A 14,227-nucleotide genomic window follows, 5' to 3' on the forward strand; every position below is an offset into this window, starting at 1 on the left:
ATATCTGCTTTCAGCAGCCTAGCAAACTAAAACTAATGTTTTCTCTTCTCCTTCCCATTGTCTTTGTCCTTACGGGTCTATGCCTTTTTCTTTTAAGCAGTCTACAATATTATTTGTGAGTTTTCTGAAAAAAAAAAAACATGGAAGTAAACAAATGTGCTCAATACACTGTTTAGTCACTTTTTAAAACCTTGTACTCTATAACCTAAGTCCCATACCACCAACATGCTCCAGAAAGCATGTTTGGCTCAAAAAAAGCCAAACTATTCACTGTCACCATTATCTAGGTGTCTCTTACATTTTCCCTTTTCCATAGCTTTGACTACACTGTTTTCATATGTTACTAATGATCTCTTAATCATGAAGTCCAATATCATCTCCTCAGTCCTAACTGTTGTCCATTTCTTCCTAGATATTTTTGGTTCCCATAACATGCTTATACTGGTTTTAATCCTTAGTATGGCTGTTCCTCCTATCTCTCTTTCAATTCCCTTCCTAAGCTTGCCCTTTACCTAAGACATTAATAAAGGTTTTATCACACCTCGATTTTATTCTTACACAACAGTCTCTTATTTGTCAATATCATCTTCCACAGCTACTGCTATTATTTCTATTTTATGACTGCAGAAGCTACATCCCTAGCACTGATCTCTACTTCAAGTCAAGTTTGCATTTTCAACTGAGTGCTGTACATGGCCACACACATGATTTTTTCGTATTCCTAAAATCATGTTTTCAACTTTGGCTGCACTTGTGAATCACTTGGAGAACTTAAAAGAATATATAGATGCTTGGGTTGTACTCCCAGATATTCTTATTAATTGCGCATTGAGATCCCTGTACTAAAGAGAGTTCATTATCCTCCCTTTCAAAATTGATCCTTATCAAAGTTCTCCTAACTGCTCATGCTCAATTCCTTTGAGTCTTCATTAACTCTTCCTTCAGCTCTCCATCTCCAACGTACCAAACCCTATTATTTCTTTTTACATAATATTGCTCCTAGTTTTTCACCTATATTATCATAGCTACTGCTTTACTTCAACTCCCTTTAGCTACTGTATTAGTTTCCTAAATCATTTTCTTGACTTTCCTCACTTCCTCTCTCATCCTACCATTGCCATCTGTTTTCTATGGCTAAATCCACAAATGAGAACTCTCACAGCACATTATTAAAACACAAACTCTTCAGCCTGGTCTTCAAAGTTTCCAGTATATAGTCCAGACATTTTCAGGCTATATCTTCCATCAGGTACTCATCCCTTCCCATAAACATATGGACACTCTATGCTCAAAAAAGCCAAACTATTCACTGTCACCATTATCTAGGCGTCTTATATTTTCCCTTTTCCATAGCTTTGACTACACTGTTTCCTCTGCCTGTAATACTCTCTCTGTCTAATACTGATGATTTACATGAATATCAGAAGCCCCCTCAAAATCCATCTTCTCTTAGGAAGAAAAAAACGCTTCTTAGAGCCCATCAGACTGAAATCATATCCCATCCCCAAGTTTTCCTCTATTTTGTTCCTTATATATTTATCACACAGTCTGCCTTAATTTAGAACTACATATGTGCATATCATTCCCACTACTGGGCAGTGAGCTAGGAGAGTGTCCCGTCCAGAGCTGTATCACTGCAATGTAGTTACATGCTCAACGTTCATTGACTTTAAGGATGAATATCAGCAGTATACATAGAGAAAATGTTTTCTGGCTGAAAACAGTAAAACCAGTAATATTTTGTGGTAATCTTTGGATAGTTGTGACGAAAAGGGAATTAGTTAAGTTTCGTTCACATATTTGAATGTCCACTACTTAGTTGAACCTTCTGAAGTTTGTACATAACTTGAGGGCCATGCATTTTGAATTACGAGGAATTTTGAAACACAACTCTTTGTCTCAGCTCTTTTTTCCTTGTCAGTCCCTCTTCTTCAAAGCTTTTATTTCTTTTCTAACTGAAAATAAACTGATAACAGTACAGTGTAAACTCATGATCCTTATTCTAAACAGGCTCAACTATATCAGTGATATCAATTGTTATAGGATAATGCCACCCAGCTTAACGTGTTGGAATTTTTCCCAATAGTTGAGCCTTTGGAGGTTCCAGAGCCTAGTGTGTTATAAGCAAAAGCAATAGCAATAGCCATAAGCAAAAGCAAAGAGAAAAGGAAGGGCAAAAGGCATTTAGAAGATGATGAATAAACTAGAAGCTTTATAAAATGAAAGTGACACAGAATAAGCAGATGGAGTTAAGGGAGTTTGGAGAGTCTACGCTGTCACAGAACGCTTGTAAGAACAGTGTCTCAGTAATGGTGGTAATCTAGTATATGTTTGGAGCCTAAGTTTCTTCATTAGTAAAGTGAAAATAATAACAGGAGTTAAGGCTACTGGTGTTGTTGGGAGGAGTGAATGACACCTCCCAGGTTAGCACAGATGCTATCTCTGTTAATTGAGTGTATTATGCACGCACATATACATATATCATGTTTACATGATAATATCTACAATGTCAAAAGTAAAGAAAGCTTTCCTGGCTTTGTTTTCCAGAGCTAAAGAAAGGAAAGAATAAGAGGCAGAGAGAGTGCCCCTGTGAAAACATAAAAGCCCATGAAACAGACCTGGGCAGCCTGTGAACCAATGCCACTGAATGGCACCTAAGGCCAGGGTGTTTGGCTTCTACTACATTCCACTGGGCATATACGTCCTTCTTTTCCTCTTTCTCCGGTTTCTCCTCTCTCTTTTCATTTTTTCCCCTCTTTGTCTCAGCCTGTCTTCCATTCCTTTGGCTTCCTTTTTGCCTCGTCCCTACTCACTCAGCCAGGTCCATAGCCTTGCTTGACGTGCAGGAGGCAGTGCTAGACAAGTGTTGGCCTCTGCAGCCCAAATGAGTACAATGATGAGAAGCTACTGCCCCAACGCAGTGTAAAAGGGCCTGGAAGGTGCAGTGAGATGGTCCCTGGACATGGGTCTGGCAGGATACCTGATCTAGTTAATACCTCTGAGAAACATTAACCTACATTTAGGCACAGTGGGAGGTAAGTCTGGGAATGTACCCCAAGTCCTGGTAGCAAAGAGCATTGCAGTACCTTGAAAAAAACATATCATTTTCTCCTGGCATCATCAAAACTACATAAATGGCTATATTCCAGCTGAATTTTGAAAAGAAAAAAAAAACAGAATATGGACATCTCAGTGCCTTTTGACTTCATTGGATAGGCAGGATACTCTGGGTGTGAGAACAATTAAATAAGCATTTGGAGTAGTCAGGGTGTTCTGTCCTGTGTGTATATTTGAAAGCTGACTTTCTATAAGATGTCCTGTGCAACTCAATAACCACAGGGCCAGGGTACAGCAATCGCTTTAGCTGGGGTCACCGTGGCTAAGCCCGCTGCCCTGCCAGAAACAACACATTCCAGGAAAAAGTGTAAATAACACACTGAGGTAACTGTTTCACACTTTCAAAGAATTAACTTATTAATTTTAAACTGTTCTTTTAGGCACAGATCTGTATCTTGCCTTCCTATTTGTGCTTAATATTAAAAAAAAAGTTTACCCCTACTACATATCTAAAAACCCCTCAAAAGTGTTTACTATGCGTTTTCTTTAAAATAGATCAAGGAGAGTTACAAAATGTGATTTCTGCTAATAAATGAGGGCTGTTTTCCACTGAATATAAGTTTGTACACAAGCCATGCCTCTTTGCAACCCTACATATTGCAGATTCAGAGATTAGGTATCCTTGGACTAAACAGGAGAAAAATAAACTACCTACTCAGGTCAATGACATTTCCCTGTGTTGATGAGAGATGCTAATAAATTTCACCCCAGACTCTTGCTGAATCAAATGTTTTCCATCCTTAAGGCCATCAGCAATGGAAATATGGTTTGCAAAATCAATATAAACTGTGGTCTATATCAAGATAGGGTTGAGCACTAGCTGTCCTTTGACCTATTATATATTTTCATTTTTTCAATGATTTTTCCAGGCACATCTTTAGAATAATGCAAAGTATTATTTAAAATTCTCATCTTGGATCCATCCACACATCTGAAAATACGCAAAATTTAAAGTACCACAAAGAGATTAGAACAAATATTTTTCATTCAGTTCTCTGACAAATATAGTAACCACAACTGATCTTCACAGAAGTAACTTGCTTTTGATTCTGGCTTTCAAAAATACTTTTGAAGAAAAGTTGCTCTTCTGATAACAAACAAACAAAAAAAGGACTACTGAAGAATCTACAGTAGAAGAAAGAGCTCCCCCTAAGTACTACAACATTTAAATCAGGACTATGTTTATATAGTTCAGCAGGAAAGGAACTGGTTCACGTCCTAGGTTTTGGGAAGAATTCTGAAGAGGAAGAATTGGAAATGCATTTACTTCTCATCTGCTTGTATCAAGAACCCCATTCCATTTCAATCTGCCAACATCCTAATTAAGATGATCTGAATCTTAGGTGATGTATTATTCTAGATCTAAGATAGCCCAATCTACATGAGACAAGTTGTTACACTGGTTGATTACACTGAAATGATAAGGCCTCTGAGCAGGAAAGCATACCTTACCTTATGTCTGGCCCAGCACTGGGCAGAGCTCTGTCACGCTCAATAAATAATGGCTGGGCCTTTGCCTGTTCTCTTTCTATGACTTCAGGCACAGTTTAATCTTACTATATCGTTTCTGCTTCTTTGACGACATATCCCTGTGTTCTTTTTTTGTGTGAGGAGTACAATAAAATGTCTCAAGTGGTGTTTTATATATGTGTGTACCAATGTATGTGGGACTAGCAACATATAAATACGCAGTTCTCATTCATTAACTTAATGTTGTTTCTTATCTTGTGTTTAAGGAGCCTACTCACTACATAAGCTTCCAAGTGGGAAAAGAAAAGAATGCAGAGACAACAATTTGTCTTACTATGTTTTAGAAGAATTCAGGACCAAATTCTCTTACAGGATAATAATATCCAGCTTCACCACTACCCAAGAGGTACCATGAGTTTAAAAATACCGCCAAAATCATATAAAGGTGCTACTCAAATTGTCTCCTTCAGACCCCTTCTGTTAAAGAACGTTCTCCATAATTCATTAGCATAGATACTGGGTTAAGACATGAGCTTCTGGCAAACAAACAAGATTGTTAATACTGGCCTTTGCCCTCTCTTGATTTCTAGAGGAAAGGCAGGAGGGCAGCAATATCTTCAAGTCAAAAGCTACAAGTATCTCCTTTCTCAGCACAGATCTAAACCATCATTTGTAGGGCTGAGCAAACAGACTTAAGAAATGTCCCTAAGCTGGCTCTCCTGCTATTGTTGAACAGATAACATTGATGACCTTCATAGTCTCATAACTATTTCCAAAGGGATGATGACTTCAATCTGAGAACCTCAAAGAAGGCAGATAAAATAAGCACAATTCTAGAGTTCAAAGCAGCTAACCCTCTGTCTCCTTTCACTAAGGAAATGAAGATGTTGGCTGGGACCCAGGCTAGGTCACTCTTCTAGCAGCTGTAAAGTTTTTTGAATTCACAATAAAATCTTCGAATATTCTTTGTTCTGGAAACTTTTTGTTTCTTTAAAAAGGACAAAGGAATCGCTGTTGCATGCTTTCTGTAATTCAAAGTTTGATATGTCATATGCGGAAATCCTGGCCTTGATTCTAAAACATTTGTGACAATGGTGTACTCTATAGGTGAAAAGAAAAGAAGTGGAGGATAATTTTAAAGGAGATAATGTGCAAAATTTAAGAATGTATTCTTGCTTTCAGGATTTATTTATTTATTTTGCCTTGAAAGGTCAAAAAAAGAATGCAACATTTATTAGTCATTGGATATTCAATGTGTTTTGAAATCCCTCCAGCTATACACCATTCAAAAATCTAACATACTGAATACCTAGTTTAAGGTGATAAACTTTCACCAATGTATCTGGAAAATAAAATAGATAATTACAAGCATAATTTCAATGCTTGAATGTAAGTGATGAAGCTCTATTTCTAGAACTGGTAAATTCCATTCTCTATCTCCATATATAAAAAATCACACAGTACTGAGAAAATACTTTTTTAAAAACTGAAATACAACAAATAAGGTATGCTGCTGAGTCCTGGGGGAGAAGTTTCCCAGAGTCTTTGAATTTCCTCCTATTCTACTTCTTTACAAGATTTCTAAGACCAAGTCCTTTTCTGCAGTCTCTCAAACAAGGTAAAAAGAAAAATACCCCCTAGATATATTCCTTAGATTTTCTATTATGCTTCTCAAGTTCCTAGTAGCTTCTGAAGTAAACCTAAGATGAATTCTGGAGTCATTTTTTTATTATGTTTTCATTTTAATTCCTCTTTTAGGTCCAAGATAAAATAGATGATCATAACTGCTGTGCTTGAAGATGCAACTTTATGGCATAATTTGTACATGACCTATGCAAGGTCACATCATGGAAAGAACACTGACATGTCAAATCCAGCTTTTAGTCTTAGAGAACTTCAGGGTAACCTATTTAAGTTTGCTCTATTTAGTGCAATATGGCAGGAAAATTACTGTTTAAATAGTATATAATAGATATGTCCTGTATAGGACTCACTGTGGCTTGAGTTACGTCAACTAGAGATATATGAGGAATTATTGCTCAAATCATTGATCATTAAGGGTGCTTTTATGTCACATTGTGAGCGTCATGGCCAATTGTGGCAAGCTGGTCCAACCCTCCTCTATAACAGGGTCCTGGGCTCCAGCCACTCCAGGCCTTTATACCCAATATTTTCATCCTGGAAAAATCCTTCCCAGCTCGCATTTAAAACATCACCTTCCCTATAAATCCTCCCTTCATACCCCCAGGTAGAGTTAGTTATTTCCTTCTCTGCACACACATAGCACTCTGCACCCATCCATCTTTAGAGTATTTATCAGACCAGTTTATAGTTATTTGTTAAAGTATAGTCTCCCTGACTAGAGTATAGAGAATTGTATACCTACACTTATCAAGAACTTACTATATGGCAGGCACTGTTCTAAGCACTACAAATATATATCAACTCATTTTAATCTGCATCACAACCCCTCAAAGTAGATACTATTGTTGCCTCCATTTTACAAATGAGCAACGTGAGGCACAAAGAAGTTAACACACAGGTCCTAAGTGGCAGGAGTTGAACTCAGGCAGTCTGGCTTCAGTGACTGACGGAGCCTCATTATTCTCTTTGCCTGCTCTAGGATCTAGGGAAGTCATTCTATAAACATTTACTAAACAAATAGAAAAAATGATCATTCTGATTTCTCCATAGTTTCCTTAGTTTCAATTTAGAAATAGAATTTGTTTTAAAATTGATTTCACGTTCATCTTCAACTATGGATGAGTGCAGCAAAAACTCAGCCCAGACTGGAAAAGAGAGAACTAATTGGGGAGCAGAAGGCCAGGGATTCTGCTGGCTCTGCTTCGTCAAGGGCTCAAACTTTCTGTGATTCCTTCAGGTTCTGCATCTGGAGATACCTACGAAAGCCTCTCCCCATAGCCGCTTTTAGATGTACTGTGCTGCACACATACTCTAACGTGAAAATGCTTTGGAATAGAAATACCATTAAAAAGAAAAGCGAATATGTTATTCTTTGTAAACTGATGGGACTCAGGGAAGATATTTTCAGCTTTGGAATGATTCTAATAGAGTTTGTTGTTTTCTTTCCTGTGTAAGGCATCCAAGTCACTAAGAACCAGATGTATTTACTTTTTCTCTTGATACCTAAATTCATATATCAAGTCCCCTCAGATCAATGTGACCTCTTTTCCCCTCTGCTCAAAGTCATCTCTTCTTCCTTTTAAATCACCTTAATTCTTGTAACTTACATGTATAAATATATTTTTTAGTTTTCTGATTATAATAAAAATTCTTGCTCATTGTAGAGATTTGGCTTTAAAAATACATCTTTGCAAATCATAGGTCTCTTCCATTGCTTTAAAATACTCTTCTAAAACATTTTTAAGTGCTGCGGCACCTTCTGTTAAGATAAGATACAGCATGATTTAATTAAATGTCCCTGTTTTAATGATTTCTGTTGACACCACTTGTTTGCTATTATAAATAGCAATGAGACAGACATACTCTCGTTCACGTTGCGTGAGGGCCGTGCAGCCCCATACGAAAAGGGCCTTCTCGGTGCCTGCAGGGGCAGCTCTTTGGGAGTCTGCTGGAATACAGATTCTGGGCCCCACCCAGGAGGTTCTGATCCCATCTGAGGTGGGGCCTGGGCAGATACATGGTCCTGTATTTAAAGACCACTGACATTACCTCTCCTTGCATAAAACATTCCCCTCTTTGTCCCTCTCTGTTCTTTTGGCCATTTGGATTATTATTCTTCACTCCATCTTAATAATTTCCTACAAAATGAGCAGATTTAAAAGTGTCAAATTCAAAGTGGGTCTGGTGAACAGAGTTATCACTTCTGAGGTAGGTCTTTCATTAACTTAGATGACTGTGCCATCTCTACAGCTCCACTCTGGAACACGTCCCCACCCCACCAACCCTTGCTCCACACAACAGCCCAAAACAGGTTTTTATACTGCCAATCAATGATGTCACTTCCCTGCTTACTCCAAAATCTCCCCTTGTGGATGAAGCCTGCCTGCCCCCACCCCCCACCTCTCCTCCCTCTCTCCCTCCAACTCCGCCTGCCCTCTCACAGGATGCCGCTTCCTCATGAGGCCCTCCCTGATGCCCTGCGCCTACATCAGTTTGCCTAGCACACCCTTTTCTCTTCCTTTACAGCACACCACAGCCTGTAAATGCATGATTACTAAAGTTTGTCTTCCCCTACTTCACCACAAACTCCATGACACAAGCCCTGAGGCTAATCTTCATCTCTAATACCTGACGCCATACCTGACCCTAAGCAGTATAGGTGAGAGGCAGTGTTATAGGTGGTGATGAACCTGAGCTGAAGGCTCAGATTCAAATCCCGGCTCTCCTATGTAGTAGCTGTGTTACCTTAGACAAGTTACTTAACTTCTCTGTGCCTCTGTTTTCTGTATTAGGGACAGTAACAGCACTGCCTTTTACATTTGTGGTGAGAATTTTAAATGAGTGAATGCACTTAAGGGCTTTAGAACAGTGCCTGGCATGTAGAATGTGCCCCAAACAGGATAGCTTTCAGAATGTGGCCACTCAATATATTTTTATTAAATATCAGAGAGGGGTGTTTAGTTGTGTCCTTTCTCATGGTCCCCACAGCCTAAGCATTAGGTCAATCATTGTCTCCTCACTGCCTGATCCTTAAAATCATTCCTCTTCTTCTGTGAGAAGTCTGCTTTGTACACTCTTCATTCCCCATTAGTTCCAGCTTTGATCCTTTTATTACGTCACTTCTTAAAATATGTGCTCATGTGTCAAACCACCTCTCTTTCCTTCTTCAAATATTTCTTTAAATGTGACCTTCTCCGTGGAGCTTTCTTTAAGTGGAAGTGAGATCATAACACTATCCTCCGTTTCCAACAAACAAGTTAAACGTTGCTGTTGAGGTTCCAAAGCTATGGAACACGTGCGCTTTCCACTGGATGTGTGGGTCTCACTGTGGCGGGGCTGGTTGGGTTTCTCCTTTGTCTGCATTTAAGAATATGAATCTAAAAAGCCCAAGTGTTTGTTTATCTTTCTTTGTACATATTTCACACAATGCCAATCCACATGGATGCTGAATAAATGTGATCTGATGGTGATTTAATTACTTTGTCGGTGCCAGGAACAGAAACCATGAACTCTATTATCTGATTTCTCCATGTGACAATATGTTTGGAAGCTGAGTCTATTGTAGGGCTAGTTTTCTGCATTTACTCTCACAAAATCACAGATTCAAAACAACGGAGACGTCATATGAAATTAATAAAATTATTTTCCACATTGTGAGTCCAAAGATACCTTTAGAACTTTTCATTGAGTGACTCTTTTAAAGTTCAATTACATATGCTTCATTGGTTATTTTGTACATCTAAAATGGATAACCAAAGCATGTCAATACTCATTTCTAAAATACTTGTTGTATTTGGTGCATGCACCATTATGGAGAACTTACACTCAGAGCAAAAAGATTTGTAGCAAAGCATATGACCTTCTTCCCACTACAATGACCATCCCCTAATTAGGCAATGCATCTGATAGTCATTAACAGGAATGAGATAATGAATCACTTTCTCTCTTCTTTGTTAATTTGCTGTAACCAAGCGGCTAATGGATGTCAGAGCTGAGTGATTGCACTGATTATAGTGATTTATAGTTGCAACAAAACAATTTAAAACCATTCTGATTATTCATGTTAAAGATGCTTTATGTTTTGTTTACTAAATGTTTTATGGCCCCCTTTCTCCCACCCCTAAAGTACTGTCCCCCTCCTTGCCTGCCACCTTTCATCAAAAGGCGTCTTCCTGGAAAACTTGAAAGGTATAGGCTTTTTCATTATTATTGTTGTTTTAAACTAAGCCATTTCATTTTGTATATATATATAAGTTTACCCAGTAGAAACAAAAAGCCTTAGGGGTGGAAAAAACCTTCAGTGGTGCCTAGTTCAAAAGAAGAGGAAATAAGGCAAACTTCAAGCTACTTACCTTGGGGCTTCCAGTCCCTTCCTCATTCTCTGTAGATACATCAGTAGCCAGTATCTCGGCTTTGATGGTATCCAGAGCCCTGAGAATCCAGCTGTGTTGCCGTTTGATTTGCCTCTGCAGCTCCTTCCACTGACTTGCAATCATCCGCAGCATGTCCTTTAGTCCTTCTCCGAAAAGAGAGGGAAACACAAGTTGGGGACCTGACTGCAATTTTATACTTTATTACTTCTCATTAAGTTAGGTGGGCATTTTAAACAATACATATATTGTTAAACTACCATCACCATTACCTACCATATTAGCATTTGTCACTCAGAATAGCGACTGGAATTCTCTATTTGACATAAGATGTAAGCACAGAAAAACAGGAAAATTACATTTATGCAAAAGTTTGTGAACTGACTTAGACTCAATGTATTGACTGAAAAAAACTGCATATGGAACAAAATCATAATGTATACATTATTAACACTATAACTTCATGTTGCAAATAAAAGGCCTTCATGTATATCTGTGTGCAGACTTCATAATGATCAGAAAGATGTATGGATATAGGTAAAGTCAATTTGATGAGAAATACAGTAATAGATGAGAAGTAAATTTAATTCAATGAGAAATACAGTAATGGACCAGAATAAAGACAGCAGTCTTTGGTATTAGCACATCCGATTAATGCTGCTCTTTTCCTATTTAGCTGTAGTAAGCTCAAAGCAAGAGCCAAAATGTAATTCATCCTGTCTTAAGCTCTTTTACCACTAGGATAAGTATAATCAAATGACAAAACTGTTTTTTATTTATAATCTGTTTCCCATAAATACACTAATACTCGGGTAAGAATTGGTTTAAGGTCCAAAACTCTGCTAATGCAATGACCAGCAGAGAATATGCAAAATGTTCATGAGTGTGAATTGGCAGGGGAATAATCAGATATCTCTAGATTGCCTGCCGTCTATCTGTAATGATATCTATAAGCACCCTAATGCATATGCATGTATGACTATATGCACAATTCTCATTCATTATCTTAATGTTATTTCCAGAGCACCTACATCAGAAAGCATGTCAATGCGGAGTTTTTAAAAATGTGATTTCAATTGAAACTCAGGTGAACAGCAAACCCAAAATAAAATGCACAGACCATTTGGAGGCAGTATTTCATCTTTATAAGTATCACAGCATTGTATGCAGTATATGAAACATTTATAAATCTTGAAGGTCAATCTGATAATGTAAATATTAATAATACATAAGGAAGTGAATATATGCAGTAATTTACAGCAATGCTTCTTCATTCTTAATAGACTGGAGACATAAAGACTTGCAATATTTCAGGAGGATTTACCTGCTTTGTGAGATGTAATAAGCTCAAGAAGTTGGTGTCCTTCCTCCTCCACAGCTTCCTTGAGAGCACAGTGACTGTCTACGTTCAACTTAAAACTCTGCAAGGAAAAGCATGAGCATCAAACCCTGGTGAGGCAGTTAACCTTAACACACACATACAAAATTGCTTGCTACTTTTTATCAAGAATCACACAGTCGAATTTACCCAATAGACAAACTAATTTGCAATACTGAAAGCTATTGATATTTGGAATCTGGGCTAAAAATACTTCCATTAGATCAGCAGAGTGCATCTGCTTGGAAACAGCTGATAAATCTAGACATTCATTAGGATTTTATGGAAAGTCACATCCCATAGGCTATATCAAAAAGAGCAGTATTCTATAAAATACACTGAATTTCTACTAGCACGTGAGCTTTTTTCCTCAGTTTTTTAATGTTAGTGATAGCCCTATTTATGAAACCAAAAAAAATTGGCAGCATAAAATATATTAGTCTTATGTGCACATATATAAATCCATTAATATCAGAGGGTTTGACTCAGCTCCGTTTTTCAGGTATCTCACAAACCATATAATACTGAAGTGGATTTGGATACTATATTGAGGAGTCAAATGCTTTTCAAATCTTTGATTTTTTAAGGTTTGTTCCTTACAAGGTGACACTGCTTTATAAATTAATACTTCAAGCATAACAGGAGCATTTTCCATTCCTGACAGGCATCCAAAAGACAGGAACAGTCCTCATGGTTGAAATCCAACTCAGAGCCACTTCTTTCAGGATGCCTTCCCTCATTCTTTACATAGAATTAATTACTCCCTCCTCTCTACTACCTCTGTTTCTTATACCTGCTTCTAGTGCAGGATTTATATTGTGTTCAGATTTATTCCTATACTCGGCTACCAGATTAGAAGCAATTTGAAATAATTGCCGGTTTCACATTTATCTCCAACTCATGTCACATAGGAGCTCGATAAATGTTTGCTGAATAGTGGACATCTGTTGAACTAGATCAATAGCACTCTCTGAATAGGAAGACTTGCATTTAAATATTTCAAGAAACAAAGATGTTTTTTTAAAGATTGTTCATTCCTAGAATGTTATAAGTCCTTCCAACCTCAGGAGTTCCAATGTGGATTAATCATTGTAATCAACTTGTTGAATCTATGGTAAATGCTCAGGGTGAAAACTTATTTTTTGGCTTGACCAGTTAGAACAAACAGGGAACTGAAATGCTATATGTCAAAATCTGGCTTCTTCACAATAACATTCCAAAATACAGAACATATGTTGCTCTTACTAAACATTCATTGAGCAATAACGGTACGCATTGCCTTGTAGTTGTTATTAGAAATATTTTACCAAAATAGAGTCCCAGCTAAAACATAGTTTGAATGAAGGAGATTAACCAACCACAAATGCAGATTTATGAATCAAGTATTCATTCATTCATTCATTCACTCATTCATGAATTCATTCATTTAGAAACAATGTGCTGCGCCTGTTATGAACACGGGTGGGTAACAGCAATTAGGGGTATAAAGCATGGCTTCAGGCATCAAAGGAAAACTGCACATGTCACCAGACATGAATTACAGTTTGGTTATTCAGTGGTTAGTCTGAGATCTTTTCTTAATGGAAAAAAGGGGTCTTTTTAAAGCTTTGAAGACAGAAGCAGAACGATCAAAAGAAGCTGAAAATGAAGGAGCTGGGAGCGGGTCTTGAAGTACGAAGATAAGAATTTTGACTGGAAAAGTTTTACTATAAAATGATGAGTCATTTCATTTGACTAGCGGCATAAGATAAAAATTTCAGTCAAATATGACCGAAAGAGTTAATATTAGGTCTCCTCAAGGATTGTTCACCAGTTCTTATGTTATCCTCTGTCAGCTACAGATGTTTGGTTGAATAAAATAATATAAGACAATGTCGGAGTAGTCCAATGCCTCTGGCCAATCCAAACAATATCATATCTATGAAAAAGTAAAGGCTTATTATTTTACAGCTAACACAGGGCTACCTTTACTTTTTGCCGCTATGTTGGAAATCCTTGACTCTGAAGCAATGTCATGCAGAATGAGATATGTTTGTGCTTCAAGGAGAAGGGACAGGAAAAAGAGAAACACCCGAGATCAACCTAAGAGTACCAAAATTTAGGAAGAAACCTATTCTAGAAATTTCTTCATAACTGTATATTTAGCCTAGTGCTCTTTGATTCACTGTTTACTTAAAACAGACTTGTGCTGAATGGTTGGTAATCATGGGCTTCCGAAGAGGTGCCTCAGGCCTGTGTCTCAGAGCAA

General features: G+C 37.6%; 1 protein-coding gene across 11 annotated transcripts in view; it reads right to left on the minus strand.

Annotated features, from left to right (window-relative positions):
- The window catches only part of AKAP6 (A-kinase anchoring protein 6), a 661,506-nt gene that overhangs the window by 193,081 nt on the left and 454,198 nt on the right, over positions 1-14,227 (minus strand). For 10 of the 11 annotated variants that reach the window (XR_013162220.1, XM_077126982.1, XM_077126983.1 and 7 more), the window contains 2 exons: positions 11,926-12,022; positions 10,584-10,750 (listed from right to left, as the gene is read on the minus strand). Coding sequence is in view for 10 of the 11 variants with exons in the window: in XM_077126982.1 (XP_076983097.1) it covers positions 10,584-10,750; positions 11,926-12,022 (264 nt within the window). In the remaining variant the exon portion in view is untranslated. The remainder of the gene's footprint in view (positions 1-10,583; positions 10,751-11,925; positions 12,023-14,227) is intronic. The other variant, XM_077126989.1, reaches the window with a different exon arrangement.

The sequence above is a fragment of the Tamandua tetradactyla genome, chromosome 14 (assembly GCF_023851605.1).
Source record: "Tamandua tetradactyla isolate mTamTet1 chromosome 14, mTamTet1.pri, whole genome shotgun sequence".
Lineage (NCBI taxonomy): Eukaryota > Metazoa > Chordata > Mammalia > Pilosa > Myrmecophagidae > Tamandua > Tamandua tetradactyla.